Below are 21,303 nucleotides of genomic sequence, written 5' to 3'. Positions count from 1 at the left end.
AAAGAAAAGATGGAGGGACCTTCACCACACCAGGCTTGGGTGGGGACACAACGTGAACTTGAGACTTTGAGTCGGTACAGAATGGGGTTAAGTCACAAACATCAGAAATTGAAATCTAGATTAAATGACGGAATTAAGGAGGAGAAAGGAAGAAGGTTACAAGCTACAGAATGTGTTCTTTTGTTTTCCGTGTACTGTCTCTTTAAAAAAATCTGTCCTCATTGAGAGTGGTTTCTTTTCGCTGTTGTGGGCTACAGCCCCTCTTTAATGCTTGTTATGTGTTTTCCTCTTGTGTAATGTTAAAAAGATTTTGTTTAGCTGTGAAAGCAGTTATTTCAAGTATTTTCACAGTTTTTGGAAAGGCGCACCTGAAGAACAAATAAAATGAAAGATGATGTAATTTACTGGGTTTTAGTAATCATAGAAAGTTATGGCACAGGAGGCGGCCATTCGGCACATCGTGTCCGTGCTGGTGAAAGAGTTATCCAGCTTAATCCCACTTTTCAGCACTTGGTCCGTAGCCCTGTAGGTTACGGCACTTCAAGTGCACAGCTGAGTACTTCTTAAATGAGTGAGGGGTTCTGCCTCTACCACCCTTTCAGGCAGTGAGTTCCAGACCCCCACCTCCCTCTGGGTGAAAAAAATTCTCCTCAGCTCTCCTCTAATCCTTCTACCAATTACTTTAAATCTATGCTCCCTGGTCACTGACCCCTCTGCTAAGGGAAATAGGTCCTCCCTTTCCACTCTATGTAGTCCAGTCATAATTTTATATACCTCAATTAAATCTTCCCTCAGCCTTCTTTGTTCCAAAGACAACCACCCCAGCCTATCCAATCTTTTCTCATAGCTAAAATTCTCCAGCCCTGGCAACATCCTTGTAAATCTTGTCTGTACCCTCTCCAGTGCAATCACATCTTTCCTGTAATGCGGTGACCAGAACTGTACGCAGTACTCAAGCTGTAGCCTAACCAATGTTTTATACAGTTCTAGCATAACCTCCCTGCTCTTATATTCCAGGCCCTCAGCTAATAATGGAAAGTATCCCATATGCCTATTTAACCATCTTATCTACCTGTCCTGCTACCTTCAGGGATCTGTGGACATGCATTCCAAGGTCCCTTTGTACCTCTACATCTCTCAGTATCCTCCCATTTATTGTGTATTCCCTTGCCTTGTTTGCCCTCCCCAAATGTATTAACTCTTCTCTGGATTGAATTCCATTTGCCACTTTTCTGCCTACCTGACCAGTCCATTGACATCTTCCTGCAGTCTAAAGCTTTCCTCATGATCAACACGGCCAATTTTTGTATCATCTGCAAACTTCTTGATCAAGCCCCCACGTTCAAGTCCAAATCATTAATACATACCACAAAAAGCAATGGACCTACTACTGAGCCTTCCAGTCGCAAAAACACCTGTCAACCATTACCCTTTGGTTCCTGCCACAGCCAATTTTGGATCCAACTAGCCACTTTCCCTTGGATTCCTATGGGCTTTTACTTTTTTGACCAGTCTGCCATGTGGGATCTTGTCAAAAGCCTGGCTAAAATCCATGTACACTATATCAAACGCATTGCCCTCATCGACCCGCCTTGTTATCGGCTCAAAAAATTCAATCAAGTTAGTCAGACACGACCTTCCCTTAACAAATCTATGCTGAGTGTCCTTGATTAACCCATGCCTTTCTAAATGACGATTTATACTGTCCCTCAGAATTGATTGAGGGTCACGTAAGCATGTGCTATATTGGTAATTTTTGTTCTGTCTTGTGTTTAATTTTGATATTGCTGAATTAAAATTGGAGTTATTGAGGTTAACTAGCCTATCAAATTGTAGAAACCAAACTTTTATTGCGGCCACCGCAAAATTCTGGCTCTTATTAAAAAGTCTCAAATTCTAGACACAAGATTATCACAGATGAAAATTAATTTAATTGAAGTTGTGTTGAGTATTGGTGAGTGTGAATTGATTAAAATCCGAGATAAATACTCAGACAGGAGATGGAATTCTTGAAGCGCTGAGATCACTCCGATCCTACCCTTCCCCAGTGTGGAAGCATAAACAGCTCAGGGTTACCCCATGAAAGTCAGGGACAGAGCATGGTGGGGCTTTGGAGGACAAAGAGATATGGGGAAGATGGTAGACGAAAGTCACAGTAGGGGATGTAAACGTGGTAGTGTGGATTTAAACGACAGGAGTCGGAGGATGGTATCTTAGGAGTAGATTGAATGAAAAAGAACAATGTGGTAATGGACATGGTAAATATGTGTTTGTGGCAAATGGGTGCAGACTCTCCACAAGGAGGGCTGCTGATAGACCAGGACCAGACAGGATGAATTTGATCAATAGGGATACATGGTCAATATGATCTAGCAGTATGCCTCCAACATGAATGGAGAGAATTTGATCAACTCCAAAGACCGCCCCCTGTTGGGCACAACAGAAGAATGAGTGTGGCAGAATAGACTGAGTAGTGCCAATTGACCAGTCAGTGCCAGTATAAATTTGCTTTCACCCTACGGGAACAACTGGACCTGGTTACCACAGGAATTAACATCTCCTCCTCCACTTTACCAGATGTTGAAGGACATCTTGACCAAATTCTGACAAATCAGCAATAATATAGTATGTGGATGATATTTTGTTACATACTGAGACTATGGAACATTACGACCTATTAAAATAAATGTTAGAAGTGATCACAGTGTGTGGATTAAAATTAAACCACAAAAGCTGGTGAACCATTCTTGCTTGAAGTAGCGAACAATGACATTGCGTTCAGGTACCTGTGGCATATGCCTCTCAAACACGGTCATTGATGGAACAGACGTTTACCGCCTGTAAGAAACACCTTTTAACTGTCTACTGAGCCGCTAACAAATTTGCCTATATCACCGGATTAGATGAAGTTGTACTTATGACCGCCCACACCCCCACCGAGTTGTTACTGTCAGGTGCATTAAAAGATTTAACTGGAGGCCGATCAGCACAACAAGCTGAATTAGCCACAGTGGCCTATGTCCTCCAAATGGAGGATGGGGATCGAGCCCTGACCATTTTTTCCAATAGCCATTTTACTTGTTTGTCACTGACTGATTATATACCTATCTGGGAAAAATGAGAGTTCACCTCAGCGGATGGAAAGCCATTACCCACCGCTAACCTCTTTCAAAAAAAAACCTTAGGAACTGTCCTGAAATTGAAGACATTTGGTAGCTATTGTAAAAGTAAAGGCACAATCCAAAAACACACCATGAGTGGCAGAAAATAGAAAAGTTTATTTAAAGGCTAAAGCTTTCCAGCAGAGTGTGAATAATGGGCCCCACCCATTAGCGAGCAAGCTCGGATGGCTCCTGTCTGAGTGGCATGCGAACAGTTAAATTTGATAATTTGCAAAACAAGGATTCCTGGATCCAGCAGCTGCAGACTGCTGTACAGGGCACTGGCCGTGGCCTCAGGGATGTCCTAAAAATGGGGAGGACATCACCCTAGACACCGATAAATTGGTATGCTATCAGAACCAATTGATCATCCCCACAGAATTCAGAAAAGAGATTGTCCAATGGACGCATACGTTCAGCGGACATCAGAGGGGAGAGAGCTCCAACGACTGCTTGAATAAGAATTATCTTAAATAAATGTTAAATGCTTTAACAATTGGAATTTGATCTGCAACGTTTGTAGATAAAAAGGTTTGGAAATGTTTTGCCAAAAGTAATTTTGTTTAGCTGTGAAGGCTAACGCTTCCTTCAGTTAAAGTGGAAGAAATGAAACTTAATCTTCTGTCTCTATTACAATAATCTGGAAATGTTGGATTAACTAATTAAGGTGAATGAACTGAAATGCTAACTCCCGACACGAAAGGTTTTTAAAAAAAATTACATGAAAGCTATGTTGAGGTACGCCAAGAACGCTGCGTGCAAATGATGATATCTGGCTCCGTCGTTTTGTTTCTGCAAAGAAGTTAATCCCTTCCAAAAACACAAATCTGTTTTTAATTCACCAACAACCTTTGCATTTATTTAAAATAATTGGCATAATTTAATTTGATATTTCCCCATGGTGACAGAGTGAAATCATAAATTGACAAATTAACCCCATGGGCTCTCGAGAAGAACCACAATGGATTTTCTGTTTTTCTTTTTAAACAGGGGACCGTGGTTTTTGGGACTGCATGAGTATTGACGGTTCAGGATTACCAAGAGTCGTCCTATGACATAAAAGTGGCTTCACAAGATTACGGAGCAACCTTTGCTGGAGAAATGTTGGTGCAGGAAGCGATCCAGTCATGTAAGAATTTAAGACTTTATCTGCAGACATCAAATGTCATATAGCATGGTGACAGAGAAAGAAAAGCAATCATCCTTGATCAAACCTCCGATACTTAACTAAGAATATACCATGTTGCTTTTCCTCTTTTGAAAACGTTGATTTGTTTTTCTTTAACCCATTTATTTTCTGAGACAAAGTGCTTATTTGGGGGAGGGATGGGGGGGGGGGGGGTGGGGAAGAGGAGGGAAAAAATATATCCAAAAGTAATTACAAGCACTTCTGTCTCGAATGTAAAACCACAAAGCTTAGATATAATTTGTTTCTGAAACTGGAATTGATAAAATAAATTGATATGAGTTGCTATTCAAGCACTCTAATTGGGATAATTTACCTGTAGTTTAGGAACATAGGAATAGGAGAAGGCCATTTAGCCCCTCGTACTTGTTCCACCATTCAATGAGATCATGGCTGATCTGTGACCTAACTCCATAATCCTTTAATACCTTTGGTTAACAAAAAATTATCAATCTCAAATTTAAAATGAACTGAACTAGCATCAACTGCCGTTTGCGGGAGAGCGTTCCAAACTTCTACCGCCCTTCGTGTGTAGAAGTGTGTCCTGACTTCACTCCTGAAAGTCCTGGCTCTAATTTTTAGGCTATGTCCCCTAGTCCTAGACTCCCCAACCAGCAGAAATAGTTTCTCTCTATCTACCCCATCAGTTCCCCTTAATTTTCTAAATTCCAGGGAATAGAACCTTGGTTTGTGTAATCTCTCCTCGTAATTTAACCCTTGGAGTCCAGGTATCATTTTAGTAAATCTATGCTGCACTCCCTCCAAGGTCAATATATAATCCTTCTTAAGGTGCGGTGCCCAGAACTGAACACATTACTCCAGGTGTGGTCCAACCAGGGTTTTGTACAGCTGTAGCATAACTTCTACCCCCTTGTATTCTAGTCCTCTAGATATAAAGGCCAGCATTCCATTAGCCTTTTTGATTATTTTCGGTACTTGTCCATGACATTTTAATGATCTACGTACATAGACCTCTAAGGCTCTTTGGACCTCCATTGTTTCGAGCTTTTCATCATTTAGAAAGTACACTGATCTATCCTTTTTAGGTCCAAAGTGGATAAACTCACACTTGCCTACACTGAAATCCATTTGCCACAGTTTTGTCCATTCACTTAATCTTATGCTTCCATCTATACTGCTTACAATGCTGCCTATCTTTGTGTCATTGGCAAACTTGGATATGTGGCTCTCTATCTAGTCATCTAAGTCATTAATAAATACAGTGAATAGTTGAGGCACCAACACAGATCTCTGTGGAACACCATAGTTACATCCTGCTAATTTGAGTACCTGCCCATTATCCCTACTCTGTCCCCTGCTGCTCAGCCAATTTCCTAACCAGGTCAATAATTCACCCTCAATTCCATGAATTTCAACTTTAGCTAACAGACCCTTTTGAGGGACTTTATCGAATGCCTTCTGGAAGTCCATATAAACAACATCCATAGATATTCCCATGTACACTACTTTAGTCATGTCTTCAAAAAAAATTCAATCAGGTTCGTCAGGTATGACCTACCCTTTACAAATTCATGCTGGCTCTCTCTCATCAGCTGACAATTTTCAAGGTGTTCAATCACTCTATCCTTAATTATAGACTCTAGTAATTTGACAACAGATGTTAGGCTAACTGGTCTAGAATTCCCTGGTGTCCCCCTCTCAGCTTTCTTAAATAGCAGAATAACGTGCAATTTTCCAATCTAAAGGAATGGTTCCTAAATCAAGAGAACTTTGGAAGATTACAGTTAGGGCTTCTGCAATGGTCTCACCTACTTCCTTTAAAACCCTGGGATGGCAACCACCTGGTCCGAGGGATTTGTCACTCTTGACTGCCATTATTTTCATTACTGTTAATTTGCTTACGTTAATTATGGTGAGTCCCCGTCCCCGATTCAAAATTAGTTTCCTTGAGGAGTCCGGCATGCTATCCTCTTCCTCTACTGTAAAAACTGATGCAAAGTAATTATTTAACATGTCCACCATTTCCTTATTTTCATTTACAATATCACCATTATCAGTTTTTAAGGGGCCCACATTGCACTTGGCCACCCTCTTTTTCCTAATATAATTGTAAAAATGTTTTGTGTTGATTTTGATATCTGTTGCAAGTTTCTTTTCATACACCTCCCATTGATCGTCTGTCGTTTTACCCATTAATAGATTTGCCCAGTTCACTGTGGACAGTCTCTGTCTCATCCCGTTGAAGTCAGCCTTACCTAAATTTAGAATCTTAGTGGCTGTTACGGGTTTCTCCCTTTCAAACACAACATTGAACTCGATCACATGATGATCGTTATTAGATAAATGTTCATGCACCGTTAGGCTGTTTACTAAATCTGGCTCATTACTCATTATTAAATCTAACATGGCCTGTCTCTTGTTGGTTCTAGGACACCCTGTTGCAGAAAACTATCCTGAACACAATAAATTCACTACCTTTCTGACATGAGCTCAACTGCTTATCCCAATCAACATGAAAGTTAAAATCCCCCATTAAAACCACCCTGCCTTTGCTACATGTTTGTCTAATCTCTGCATTTATACATTCTGCCACTTCACAGCTGCTACCAGGGGGCCTACACACAACTTTAAGGGGATAATCAAATTATATTTTAAAATAAAAGGTGTCCAGTCTAAATAGTTCCTGTCCAATGCTGTATATCAAGAAAGTATTTTGTGCGGGGAGATAAAATTGTACATTGACAAGTCCTGTAAGTCCAAAAATACTGCTCTCAAATTGGGAGAATGAAAAGCAGTCAAAGAAGAATTTAAGTAAAATAAACAAAAAATGTATTAAGATATTGGACCAAACTGTAAATGTTGTATTGGACAATAAAGTTCTTCGAGGGCTCATGAATGAGATGAAATGACAATATAATGGGATGTATAAAATTGGATGAGAGGAAGTGATTGAGAATAAGATACAAACAGAGAAATTACACCACCAAACGGGAATTTTTCTAAAAGTCACCATTTTGGGTGATTATGGATAAATAAATCACCTGGGCATGATTTACCAAAAATATATCAATCTGGTATAAATGTACAATCTAGTGAAAGTCAGGAAAGTGTAGTTGAGAATAGTAAATTAATAGCTTTCTCTTGGAGACATGTGTCTTTGCCTATACAGAAGGACAAGAAAACTGCATTTGATAGTCTGGCCACTATCCGAGACATCAGGAATCGGGAACGTGCACAGAGCAATAAGCAAAGACCTCCAGACACCCACCTCGATCTTCTGATGATAACCTGAAAGCCGAAGAATGGCTACAGTGGAAATGAAAGATACAAATGTATGTTACCATCAATTGGAAACTGAGACCAGGATGAAGAACATGATTACAAAGGCCTACGGCCTAGTGAGCTATTGGAACCTGTCTTTAAACAGAGCAGTTGCTCTTATAGGATTGAATCGTACTGGACATATGACGTGTGCCATGGAAAACACATTCGGAAATACCATGTGGAAAAAGAAACTGGCCAGCAGAAAGTTTGCCTGTGATATATTGCATGTGAGGCAACTCGTATGCAAAAATGAGTGATGAAGATGCACTGAAGAACAGGTCTCAGACATGCTCAGTTACTTGACAACAGCACAACATGAAATGGCTAATGTTGCTCAGGAGAGTGAGAAAACTTTTTAAACAAGGCACTGATACATGCTCCACAGAGAAACCGGCTAATTAATTAAACAATCAGGAAACACTAGTACCAATCAGAGGGATTGACATTAAAGAGGGATATAGTAATTTGTATTTCCAAAATTCAGGGTTAGGTGCCTTTCAGTTAACAGTGAAATTGGGCTAGGGAGAAATAGCACTTAGCAAAAATAGTCACAAAGTGGATATTAGTAAAAGGAGAGCTACAGAATCTTTAAAGTCCATGATTTCTTGATATGATACACTGTAGGTTTCTATATTAACCAAATGAAACTTAGAAGCAATATATATATATATGTTTATTTGTGCTTATGTAAATCTAACATTGATAAAATGTAAACTCAAGATGATCATGGGCAAGAGCAAGAAGAGAGCTGAGGGATAAAGTGAATATTGAAATAGAGTGGTTTCACACAAGTTCAAGAGGAGGGAGCTGTAAGAATATGGTTTGAAACAAGCATGGTCAAATATCCCATCTCACAAAGCTCCCATGCATCTTAGCAAGAGGGTGGATGTTAATTGGAGGGGGGGGGGCGAAGTCATGTCTCGGTGTGTGTGAACAAAGACAATTTGTAAAAGAGAGAATGCTGAAACTTCAGAGCTATAAACACTAAAAGATCAAGGGATGGCCCATTTCTACATGCTTTAACGTCAGTAGGTGATTTACACCAAAACAAGAGGTGTGGTTGCTAAAGATACCACATACTAAGACCGGATAACAGCAAAAGACTATGTAAACAATAAACATTGCAGCAGCCATGTTCAAGGTTTTTATGCCCGAGAGATAATGGAGCCATATTCAAGGTTTTTATGCCTGAGAGATAATGGAGCCACACATAGTATAAACCATCCTTGGTGGTTTTTTGACAGTCAGCAAAGTGGGATGATTTACAAACAGGAGATAAGGACATAGGTACCTACATGTAGAACAACACAGCCAAATAGTATAGATAGGGCACACTCCCTCCCTAAAGTTAGAGCTCAGAGAAGATGGTCAGAAGTCCATTGCCATAGGCAGTCTGTGAATGTCAGGTCTGATCACCCTGAATTCAAGAACTGATCAGGTTGCATTGATTGCTTGTCATTTAATGTAATCTGTAGACAGTTATATGATAAATATAATACTGTTGAGTCAATCTATTAAAAGCTTGCTATTTTAGAACCACTCAGGCTAGAGTCAAGCAGAAGTTATTGTTGAAGGATTAACAACCCATAGTTGCAACATTAAATGGGAAAATCCGTTAACAGTGGGTCAGCGAGATCAGGGCTGATGGGTGAATGAGACTTGGTGCGAGTTAGGATAGGGATAGCAGAGATTTGGATGAGCTCAAGTTTACGGAGGGTGGAAAGCGGGAGGCCGGCCAGGAGAGCATTGGAATAGTCAAGTCTGGAGGTAACAAAGGCATGGTTCAGTGTTTCACCAGATGAAAGCAGCCTTTAGGGAAGAGTGACCATAATGATATCACTTTCATACTTAATGAAGAATTCTGTAGTTCAATCCGAAACTAGGGTCTTAAATCTAAAATAAAGGAAATTACGAAGTTATGAGGCGCAAGTTGGCTGTGGTTGATTGGGGAACTACATTAAAAGGTATGACGGTAGACAGGCAATGGCTAGCATTTAAAGAATTAATACATAATTTGCAACAAATATATATTCCTTTAAGGCACAAAAACCCAACAGGAAAAGTGGTCCAATCCTGGCTAACAAGAGAAATTAAAGATCGTATTAAATCAAAGGAAGAGGCATATAAAGTTGCCAGAAAAAGCAGTAAGCCTGAGGATTGGGAATATTTTAGAATTCAGCAAAGGAGGACCTAGAAATTGATAAAGAAAGGGACAATAGAATATAAGAGTAAACTAGCGAGAAACATAAAAACGGAATCTAAAAGCTTCTATAGGTGTGTAGAAAGGAAAAGACCGGCGAAGGCAAATGTGGTACCCTTATGGAAAGAGACTGGAGAATTTATAATGGAGAATAAGGAAATAGCAGAGAAATTAAACAATTTTGTGTCTGTCTTCATGGAAGACGACACAAAAAACATCCCAGAAATAACCTCCCAGGTCTGGCGAGAATGAGGAACTGAAAGAAATTAGTATTAGTAAAAAAATAGTACTAGAGAAATTAATGGGACTGAAAGTCGATGAATCCTAAGGACCTGATGATCTACATCCCAGCGTTTTGAAAGAGGTGGCTACAGAGATAGTGGATGCATTGGTTGTCATCTTCCAAAATGGTACAGATTCTGGAATGGTTCCTGCAGATTGGAGGGTAGCAAATATCATCCCACTATTTAAGAAAGGAGGGAGAGAGAAAACAGGGACCTACAGACCTGTTAGCCTGACATCAGTAGTAGGGAAAATGCTAGAATCTATTATAAAGGATGTGATAACAGGACACTTAGAAAATAATAATAGGATTTGGCAGAGTCAATATGGATTCATGAAAGGGAAATCATGTTTGACAAACCTAATGGAGTTCTTTGAGGATGTAACTAGTAGAATAGATAAGGGAGAACCAGCAGATGTGGTGTATTTGGATTTTCAGAAGGCTTTCGATAAGGTCCCATACAGGAGGTTGGTGAACAAAGTTAGAGCGCATGGAATTGGGGGTAATATACTGGCATGGATTGAGAATTGGTTAACCGACAGAAAACAGAGTAGGAATAAACAGGTCTTTTTCAGGTTGGCAGACTGTGACTATGGGGTACTGAAGGGATCGGTGCTTGGACCCCAGCTGGTCACAATCTATATCAATGATTTTGGATGAGGGGACCAAATGTAATATTTCCAAGTTTGCTGATGGCACAAAACTAGGTGGGAATGTGAGATGTGAGGAAGATGCAAAGAGGCTTCAAGGGGATATAGACAAGCTAAGTGAGTAGGCAAGAACATGGCAGATGGAATATAAGGTGGAAAAATGTGAAGTTATCCACTTTGGTAGGAAAAACAGAATTGCAGCGTATTTTTTTAAATGGTGAGAGATGGGGAAATGTTGATGTTCAAAAGGACCTGGATGTCCTTGTACATGAGTCACTGAAAGCTAACATGCAGGTGCAACAAGCAGTTAGGAAGGCAAATGGTATGTTGGCCTTTATTACAAGAGGATTTGAGTACAGGAGTAAAGATGTCTTACTGCAATTATATAGGGCCTTGGTGAGACCACACCTGGAGTATTGTGTACAATTTTAGTCTCCTTACCTAAGCATATACTTGCCAGAGTGCAACAAAGGTTCACCAGACTGATTCCTGGGATAGGAGAGATTGAGTAGACTAGGCATGTATTCTGTAGAGTTTAGAAGAATGAGAGGGGATCTCATGGAAACATACAAAATTCTTTCAGGGCTCGACAGGCTACATGCAGGGAGGATGTTTCCCCTGGCTGGGGAGTCTAGAACCAGGGGTAGGCCATTTAGGACTGAGATCAGGAGAAATTTCTTCACTCAGAGGTGGTAAATCTTTGGAATTCTCTACCACAGAGAGCTGTAGAGGCTCAGTCATTGAGTACATTCAAAACAGAGATCGATAGATTTCTAGATAAGGGATATGGGGATAGTGCAGGAAAATGGCGTTGAGGTAGAAGATCAGCCATGATCTTGCTGAATAGCACAACAGGCGCGAGGGGCCGGATAGCCTACTCCAGCTCCTATTTCTTATGTTCTAATGAGCTGAGGCAGGTGATGAGTTGATTTTCTCACCAAATGCCTGTTCAACTTCCTCTTCAAATTAATATTGTTTTCAGTCTTGATATTATCATATACTAAGCTGATGCCAAACTGAATTTTAGGTAAATTACATTTGGCCAACATTTTGACATTTTCAGCTGAAAAATACCACCAGAGCAGTTTATTAACTTTACATTCATGTGGACATTATCACTTACAATTTTGATCTCCTAAAAGTGCACAGACAGATGAACAGAGGCATGAAATGGAGCTCCTTTGACTATTTTCCACAGCTTCTTCTGGAAACAACTGGTTTAAAGCTGCAGGTGTCCCTCGGCCTTGCCCTTTAGATATAATGCATTCTGACAGTTTTACAAAGCATGCATTAGAGGGATCTTGCATATCGACATGGTAGCATCCAGCACTAGCTACAAAAAAAAGAAAGCTCTTAAAAATACAAGGGGAATATTTCAACATCAAAGAATTGATATAACCTTTATTATAATAAACAAACCAAATAATTTCATGAAGTATAGCAGATGAATGCTTAATACGGCATTCCTGTCTGCTATTTTAGTGGTGGTATTCTCATTTAAAATAAACTGGTTAACCAGTGCTAAAAGTGGACAAAAATGTCATACAAACATATTTAGCATCTGTCCACTAATACTGCCAAATTGTAATTTCTAGGCTTAATAAGTGCATGCACCATTGAATAGGAAAAACAGATAAAGTATATTCAAATTAACCCTAAAGATTCCAAGTAGGACAGGAAAGGTATTGTGTGGAGGATTAAGAATGTTGACAAATACCCCAAAAGATGTGTTATTTACTTACTTCATTCAGCAGATCCCATATACTGTTTATTGTATATAAATAGAAAAAACAATTTGTCCAGTATTAAAGGCCAAAAGAAGACGGCCCAACTAATTTTAAGTCCATCTTGTTATCAAGATAATGGCTGTAGAAAAGACTACTTTGTAACTTTTTTAAAAAGCTTTATGAACTCTCCTCTAGCTTGCTATGCTCCACTGAAAATAGACCAAGCATCTCAAGGTTCCTCAGTAGTTTCCCAGGCATTGCATTCTCCAAAGAGCAACACAGTTAAAATTAACAAATCTGCAAAACAATGCTTAAAGATTGGGAGAGGGGCAAACCATATTCTATTGCCAAAGTACAAAATGCTGGAGAGAGATTCCAAGATCCTTAGGATCTGACTACATCAACTGGCAAAGGACCTTTCTAGTATCCATGCATTGGACTATTCTTATCAAAGAAAGTAGTAGTTAGAAAGAGCTCACAGCCTGTTGAGTAAAATAAAATATTAATACCAGCTTTAATAAAAGGAATGAGAAATCTTCCTGATGGGTGAGACAAGATAGTTCAGCTACCAATTACCTGAAACCAGAGCTAGGCGCCAGGTCATTTTCCACAAAAGCCATTTCAATCTAATGTTAGTCAGAGGACAAAATGGCAACTTGACTCATTTATTCAATATCAGATGAACAAAGATAATTTATTATAATCTCTTTAAATCCTGCTTCTTAGGGATGAGAATTTTAGATAATGCCCAATTGACCCAATTACAGTAAGTATGAAGGATTGATGCAGGTTCCAGTTATTTGTAATTGAACAGATCAATTGTAAAACTGCTTTTTTCAGTTAATAATAAATTAATGATTGGAAAATAGTGTGCAGCATGCACCCAAATTCATGATGTGTGCTCCCAGTGGGTGAGGCTTTTCATCCCGATCATCAAATACAGTTAATGCATGGGAATTATCCAGCACCTCTAAGTTCCTTTCCAGTCACACACCATCCTGACTTGGACATATATCGATGTACCTTCATTACTGCTGGTGAAAATCCTAGAACTCCCTACCTAACATTGTGGGGGTACCTTCACCACACGGACTGCAGCAGTTCAAGGCGGCGGCCCAACTCCTTCTCAAGGGCAACTAGGGATGGGCAAACAATGCCCTCCTTGCCAGCATCTCCAGAATGAATATTAAAAAAATGTTCTAGTGTTTACCTTCGATATCATATTTAATAAATTCACAAACAAGGCAACAGAAAAAGTCATATTTTTGTATGTTCCGAAGAAAAATTAAATGTGACATTTACAGCAAGAACAGAATTCTCATATTCAGCAATCCATAACATTTGGCATTCAAAAAGTAAAAGCTTTAATTCTAAAGATTATAGTTAACTCTGCAATGGTTACTTGGAATTTTAATATCAATTAAATGCTGTAATTTAACTGGAAATATATATAATAAATAAATATACAAGTGTACTTCCCAATGCAGACTTACAATTTTGTTAATAAAAAGGTGTTTAAAAGCTCACAATTTAAATCTAGGAAGTTATGTAATCAAATTAATACTAGCTTAATACTCAGACAGTATCAGAAAACAAATCCAAGATTAAAAATTAACTACAGGGGAAAAAAACAATTTAACCCATTAGTGAACTTTGATTCATGAAGTTTCACCAATAATGGTACTAAACCCAATTTGAACACTTTCATCTGCCCAAATTACAATTCTTATATTTTCAGGTGCTATCAATTCCAAATCAACTCACTTGGATCATTTCTATTTTGTTCAATGACTTTAGCTTGGAGTTCCTTGTCCTGAAAAGCAGTCCATACCAACTCTTTAATCTCTGGTTTCCAGTTTTCTTCCACAGGCTCTACACCAAATAGCGAACAACAAATGGCCTGCAATACCAAGATAATCAAGTACAGCTATATTAATCTACAATCATGAACATCTGTGTAAAACTAGATGGCCACACAAACAATTTAATGGTTTCAAAATTAGCACCTCAAATTAGGTTAAAAAAAATCAAAAGAATTAATTATGCAAGACATTTAGTTGCCAATATAACCCTGATATCTTTGAATTATTCATGATTTTTAGTGATCATGCCTGAAGAAACATAATTAGGAAGGAGCTCTATCCAACTGTCATTTCAAAATCAAGACTTCTGTCTGCAACAGGAAGCAACCTGATAGCAGTCAGGTATGGTAAACTAACATGATTCTGAATGCAGCTGGTTTTTTAACTCCTTAAGAACTGTGGCTGAATTGAAAGGATCCACTACTAAGCTAAACCAAGACAAAATTGCTTAACTTTTGTTAAACCAATGGCAGACTTGGAATCTGATATCTGAGCTGGCAGGTCCCTAGAACTCCAGGGCACCTTTGGTAATCATCCAGCCTCACTCACTCACTAATGGAACTGGAAGGGTAGTCCTGTCACTGTAGGCTAGGATTCTTCCTACTTCGTTTTAGATAATCTTGTAGCCTAAAGTTCTAACAGGTAGTGTGGTCCTAGCTGGACAAGCAGCAGGAAGCTGCTCTGATAAGCTGCATAGTTTTAGCTGGTTAAGCTCCAGCAGTTCTTCTGCACACTTGGGGGTTTCTTAGCTATGGCTCTACCAAACTGCACCTAAGCTCTCTGGACTTCGACAAGTGGGATGTATCCGTACAGGAAAAGGTCATGCGAACTCCACATTGGACAAAAAGAATCTCTACACTGTGGGGAGTAGATTTTGCAGTAATTTTGAATTGGAGACGCTTAAACATGGTAATCTGTTTTCATGCTTATCATACTCTTGGCTGACCAAAATGTATTTATTTTCTTTAAAAATAGAATTTGATTAGTATCAAATGTAGGTAAACAAATTTAAAATCTTATATTCTCGTTTTACCAAATTGATTAATGTATTTAGGTTCCTCCTCCCTATACATACTATGCATCATTTACAAGTCACAAAAGTTTGCTCCGTAACCAGCTGAATAGAGATTCATGGGAGCATTCACTTCCACAGGCTGTCATCAGAACAAAAACTTACCATGTAGGAATCAAAAGACCAAACCCTCATCTTAGCATTACCACATCTAATAATTAAATAGGATGGGGTTACAAATAGGGAAACTGCCTCATTAAGGGAATGATGATACAACTGAGAGCACAATAGTCAGAAGTTCTTTTGTGATGTTTTCTTCCATTTTTCTTTAAATATTTTTATGCAGTAAAATATGGGACAAAATTTCAAGGTGGCCAAAACAAAAACAATGTAGATACAAGCGTTTGTTCCCAATGTGGTAAGGAATCCAACTGAAAATTTCCTCCTAAAATAGCTGTTTTTTCCTTAAGAAAAACACAAACAGTGGGTCAAGTCATTTTTGCTGCAGCTAAATACTTAAAATAGAAGCACTTTAGCACTAATAAACAATGAAAGAAAGTACAAGTTAAATACAGGTCAGAAAGAGAAAGACTGTATGGCGTAAAACTTGGAAGTGTAGTGAACAGTGAGGAGGATAGTGATAGACTTCAAGAGGATACAGACAGACTGATGAAATGGACGGACCACGTGGCAAATGAAATTTAGTGCAGAAAAATGCAAAGTAATACATTTTGGTAGGAAAAACAAGGAGAGGCAATATAAACTAGAGGGCACAATTCTAAAAGGGGTACAGGAACAGAGAGATCTGGAGGTATATGTGCACAAATCGTTGAAGGTGGTAGGGCAGGTCGAGAAAGCGGTTAAAAAAAACATACGGGATCCTGGGCTTTATAAATAGAGGCATAGAGTACAAAAGTATGGAAGTCATGATGAGCCTTTATAAAACACTGGTTCGACAACAACTGGAGTATTGTGTCCAGTTTTGGGCACTGCACTTTAGGAAAGATGTGAAGGCCTTAGAAAAGATTTACTAGAATGATTCCAGGGATGAGGGACTTTAGTTACGTGGATAGACTGAAGAAGGTTGTTCTCTTTGGAAAAGAGACAGTTGAGGGGAGATTTGAAAGAGGTATTTAAAATCATGCAGGGTCTAAACAGAACAGAAGGAAACTGTTCCCATTGGCGGAAGGGTCAAGAACCAGAGGACATAGATTTAAGGTGATTGGCAAAAGAACCAAAGGTGACATTAGGAAAAACATTTTTTATGCAGTGAGTGGTTATGCTCTGGAATGCACTGCCGGGGGTGGTGGAAGCAGATTCAATCGTGGCTTTCAAAAGGGAACTGGATAAGTACTTGAAAGGAAAAAATTTGCAGGGCTACGGGAATAGGGTAGGGGAGTGGGACTAGCTGGATTGCTCTTGCATAGAGCTGGCACGGACTCAATGGGCCGAATGGCCTCCTTTCATGCTGTAACCTTTCTATGATTTCAAAATTTTCATGAGTTCAGTTTTGTGAAATGCAATCACTGTTCAGATAAGCTAGGTATAATTGGTTGAAGCAGAACTGAGCTCAGATAAAAAAAGACAAACAGATGGAATGATTGAGAAAGGATTGAGTAGGGGATGGCAAGGAAGAAGACAATGAAATGAACATTTCCTAGATCTTTAAACTAAAAAAAGAGAATGGTGAAAATACAAGATCCTAAAGGGCCTGGACAGGATTGATGAAGTGGGGGAGGGGGGAAAGGGAGAAAAAAATATTAAAAAACACTGGCACATGAATAGTTGACATGTTTTTAAAAAAAGATTCACATATAGCAAGCCACCATATAAAGACAAACTTGCTGAAATCATACTCCATGATAAATCAATTACATCGCTATCTCAAAAGGTTAAAATGTGATGAGTAATGCTGGACTCTTGAATTACATTCACACTAGTGTTTAATGCGATCATGCTTAAAAGTACATTTCCTTTTTCTAACTTTATAATTTATGTTTAGTTGCAATTTTTTTTTCAACAATTCATCCTTTTGTTAAATGCATTTTAATTAACAATCAAACTGACCTGAAAAGGAAGCTTAAGGGCACCTTTCACTAAAGGCTGAATTTTGTCCAGAGAAACCCAGCTGCATGACCCAAAATCCACAAAGAACACCTGATAATTCCCTTTAGAATCGACAACCGACAAGATTTTCACTCTTCGCCACCTGAAATGTTAAAGAAAAATTGACCATTAGTTTTCCAAATGAAGAGAAAGTGCAAGACACTTCTAATCTATACTAACCAATAGCAAAAATGGTCACTTTTGGGCATCTGTATCCTATTAAAGTATTATTCTTTCAAAAAAAATTACCCAGTTCAACTTTCAAGCCTGTGGGTGGACTTAGAGACAATGGGTCAATTTGAGCTCCCGGGCAGTAACACGGCAAAGTGATTAACCAGCCCTTTCGGGAGCGGCAGCAGGCTGGCCCGGCCAATTTTAACGGCTGGGCCTTATTAACATGCCGACCACTCAACCAAAACGGCCAGGAGCTCAATTGGGAGGTGGCTGCCCAGCCATTAAAATGTGGCGACAGGAGCCCACCGCCAGGGACCCAGGGGAACTTACTGTCACAAGGTAAGCGCTTTGGGAGGGGAATCCTGGTTAGAAGCACTCCTGTTGCTCTTGGCCCACAAGGAAACCAAGAAAAAATTGAGAGAGTATTTGAGACCGTTTCTATGGTGCAGAGTAGTATAAAATGTTGCAACTAAGGTACGTGACACAGGAAGAGGAAAAAGGAACAAGAAGGAAAGCAAACATCCATAGAAATTGAAGGAAATGAAGTTGTCAACACGCATTAATCTGGAAGAAAAATAGCAAGTGAAAAATCAAATTAAGAATTTGGGGGAGGGGAGTAGGAAGAGGAAAGAAAAAGCAACAAAAGGAAACAAGTCAAATTTGATTTGCACTTAAGTGGCACTAGGCATTTCTCTCAGTAGTGATATTGGGCCAGAGTGCTGTAAAATACTGTTTTGGCTCTTAAAACAACTTCTGGACCCAGAGTGATCTATTTTGCTCCTCTTCACAAGAGTTCAGACTCACATCGAAGACTTATTTCTCTCATTGCTTGTCTCCCTCCAACATTTATGAACTGCACAAATAGCCAAGACCCATGTTTCTGACCCCAATCTGTCACTGGGAGATTTTTTTTATTTTCTAAATAACTTAATTTTATCTTCTCAAAATACCTTATCTGAATGGATTTTAAGATAATCTGTAAAATCTATAAAACGTTTTCAGGAAGTTAAAGGGTTTTCTTATATAGATCATAAAGGACAGTTCAGTCCAGTTCTCACACCTGTGATTTTCCCTGTTGGGTTGGGTAACACCAGTTTTATTATGTGTACTGTAACGATTGAAGAATGAAACAGAACACTAGACCCATTCACTTGCTTGGAAGACACAAAAAAAGTACAGTAAAAAGGTTTATAATAAAGACATCTGATAGTTACCTCTTCTCTGTTCCACTGAGTGCCAAGCATATGTCACCAACAGCTGGCACGTAACTGCCTGAAGTTTGCTTTTCTGTAGTTTTTTGGTTAATTTCATCCTCTAAAGCAAACAACCTGATAGAAAAAAATAATCTTTAGCCATCTGTTCAATTTCAGAAACAGTGATTATATTATACACATATATTAGAGACAGAGACAGAGAGAAGTTTAAACAATGGAAAGCAATTTTTACAAATTCTTAATTGTCTGTAATAATACAAGACGTTTACTCACTCGTCCCGAGTTGCTACTAACTGCACATAGAAGTGCTTTGGACTAGAAAATTCAGAAATGACAACTGAATGGTAATTTCCATCATTCTCGAGAACGGCATGTTTTAAATCTTTAGCATGAGGTAGCCTATAAAACAAATTGGAACATTTGCACCAAGTTCGGTTTCTCAGATGAACTATTAGAAATCATTTGATCAGTTTAGTCTCAATGAAAAATAATTCTTGAAGCACCATGTTTGCCTACATAAGTAACTGCAGTTACTTATGTAGGTAAACATGGTAGCCATTCTGCTCCATCAATGTCCTGTAAACAGATATGAGATGACAGTTAATGTTTTTTGTTGGTATTGGCTGAGGGAGAAACATTGACTGGGACACTTGACACCTTTTAATGTCTCTCTGAACTGCTAGAACAAGCAAGAGAGGGCTTTGGTTTAACATCACACCTCCAACAATGCGACTACCTCATCACTGCATTGGAGTTTCTGTTCTGATTAAGAGCATAAAATCTTGATATGAGTTTTGAACACACACCTTATGATCCTATGGCAAGAGCCCTACCAACAGAGCTAATCTCACCAGATAGTGCAGCATAGTCACGTTAGGATGTGGGTTTTCTTGAATGATTCCACCTTCAGTGAGTTTCTGATCTCAGCTGAGTTGTTGTGGAGGCGTTCTCGCCAACAGTTAGGATTTAAAAAGAATAAAAATGAACGAATTTATGCCACACTCATACACCTTCTTGCAGTTTGTGCAAAAGCAGCATGGAGAAAAACTAGGTAACAAGTTTCTTACTTACTTTCTTGGTCGGGCAATTGCTAATGGGCTCACAAAAATTGAGAAAATAATGTACAAAAATTCACAGCAAAAGTTTAATAAGTCATCCTAACAAAATGCATCAATTTTTTAAAAACCTACATAGTAGGGTTTTCTTCATTCTCTGAAAGGTATACAACTTCCATGCACACTGTGGGTGATAACCTAGCTTGATGTATTCTGGGGAAACTATGTACGAGAATTCACGTGAACCGTCATCATGACATTGCAGTTGGGCAATGTGATTTCCTATTGCTATACAACATGAAGACCTGTGCCATGATTTAGACTTTAACTGAGGCCTAACCAAAGTCTTGTACAAGGACAAAATGGTTTGATTTAATAGTAGTCATCTTTCAACAACCTAGTCAACCAAAACATTAGAGTTCAGGCGCAATATTTGAGCCTCCATCCAATTGTGAGGAGATTCCCTTCTATGACACAGTAGGATCCTTCTCAGCTCAGTGCTATGACATCCCTTGTGGATTTGTACAGCCAATAAAGGGTTATCTGTATACTTGCGTTCAGTCTGTTCATACTTTTTTGAGCTGCATACCGAATCAGAAGAGGAAATACATACAAAAAGCTTCATGTCTAGGAAGAGGAGACATAATCTAACTTCCAGCTTGACAAAGCCTCTGTCCCTGAACATAAAGATGGGAGCTGATGTTTGCCTTGCCAGACAACCAAGCCCATCGACAACTGCCTCCAATTTCTAAAAACGTGCTGGATGGATCTTCACTCAGGAGGGGGAGTATGATTGAGTGTCTGTTAATATGTTAGCTCTCTATTTAGCCAAGATAGACAAGAAAGTAATCTCAATACACAGAAATTATCTTACTCGTAGGATCACAAAGGAAGATACAGCAAGTCCCCTCTTGCTGATTAACGTAGCAGATCAAAGTAGTATGGTCTCACCACATAAACATCAGCTTGCCTTGTACTGCAGTCTGGAAGAGTTTTGCAGCTATCCTTACTACTCTTATTTCCAAATCAACTGTTGTGCCAAATGGACGCTCTATTGTCCATGTACCTTTAGCCCAGCTGCCTAGCAGATGAGTGCTCATTTTTTGACACAGGACATTTGTGTTACCACTGCCAATTGGGGAAGGCCATCATATCAGACTGCTCCATAGTACATTGTCCTCCTGTGATTGTTACTAGTTTGGAAAGAAGGGGTTTCCACAAAGAACAGTGGTTGAACAGGTCCAGCTGAAGTGGTGGCATAAAAAGTTAGGCATTGGCAACTACAAAGATGGCAGCTGAGTGCAATATTCCAAATTGTACCTCATGCTAGTATAGGTTAAACCTCATGCCAATTTGTTTTGCCTACTTTATTTGCTTTGTAGATTGCT

At 39.1% G+C, this 21,303-nt stretch overlaps 1 protein-coding gene across 4 annotated transcripts in view; it reads right to left on the bottom strand.

Moving 5' to 3' along the window:
* Positions 1 to 21,303, bottom strand: part of zgc:165481 (uncharacterized protein LOC100073327 homolog) — a 197,354-nt gene that overhangs the window by 142,557 nt on the left and 33,494 nt on the right. For 2 of the 4 annotated variants that reach the window (XR_010965962.1, XM_067997981.1), the window contains exons 9-13: positions 19,134 to 19,259; positions 18,861 to 18,974; positions 17,434 to 17,575; positions 14,257 to 14,392; positions 11,889 to 12,098 (exon numbers count right to left, since the gene is read on the bottom strand). Coding sequence is in view for 2 of the 4 variants with exons in the window: in XM_067997981.1 (XP_067854082.1) it covers positions 11,889 to 12,098; positions 14,257 to 14,392; positions 17,434 to 17,575; positions 18,861 to 18,974; positions 19,134 to 19,259 (728 nt within the window). In the remaining 2 variants the exon portion in view is untranslated. Of the gene's footprint in view, positions 1 to 11,888; positions 12,099 to 14,256; positions 14,393 to 17,433; positions 17,576 to 18,860; positions 18,975 to 19,133; positions 19,260 to 21,303 lie in introns of those variants that run through there. The other 2 variants (XM_067997982.1, XR_010965963.1) reach the window with 2 other exon arrangements.

This window comes from Heptranchias perlo, chromosome 16 (assembly GCF_035084215.1).
Source record: "Heptranchias perlo isolate sHepPer1 chromosome 16, sHepPer1.hap1, whole genome shotgun sequence".
NCBI classification, from domain to species: domain Eukaryota; kingdom Metazoa; phylum Chordata; class Chondrichthyes; order Hexanchiformes; family Hexanchidae; genus Heptranchias; species Heptranchias perlo.
The sequence above is the reverse complement of the archived record's forward strand: the minus strand, read 5'-3'. Positions and strand labels throughout refer to the sequence as shown.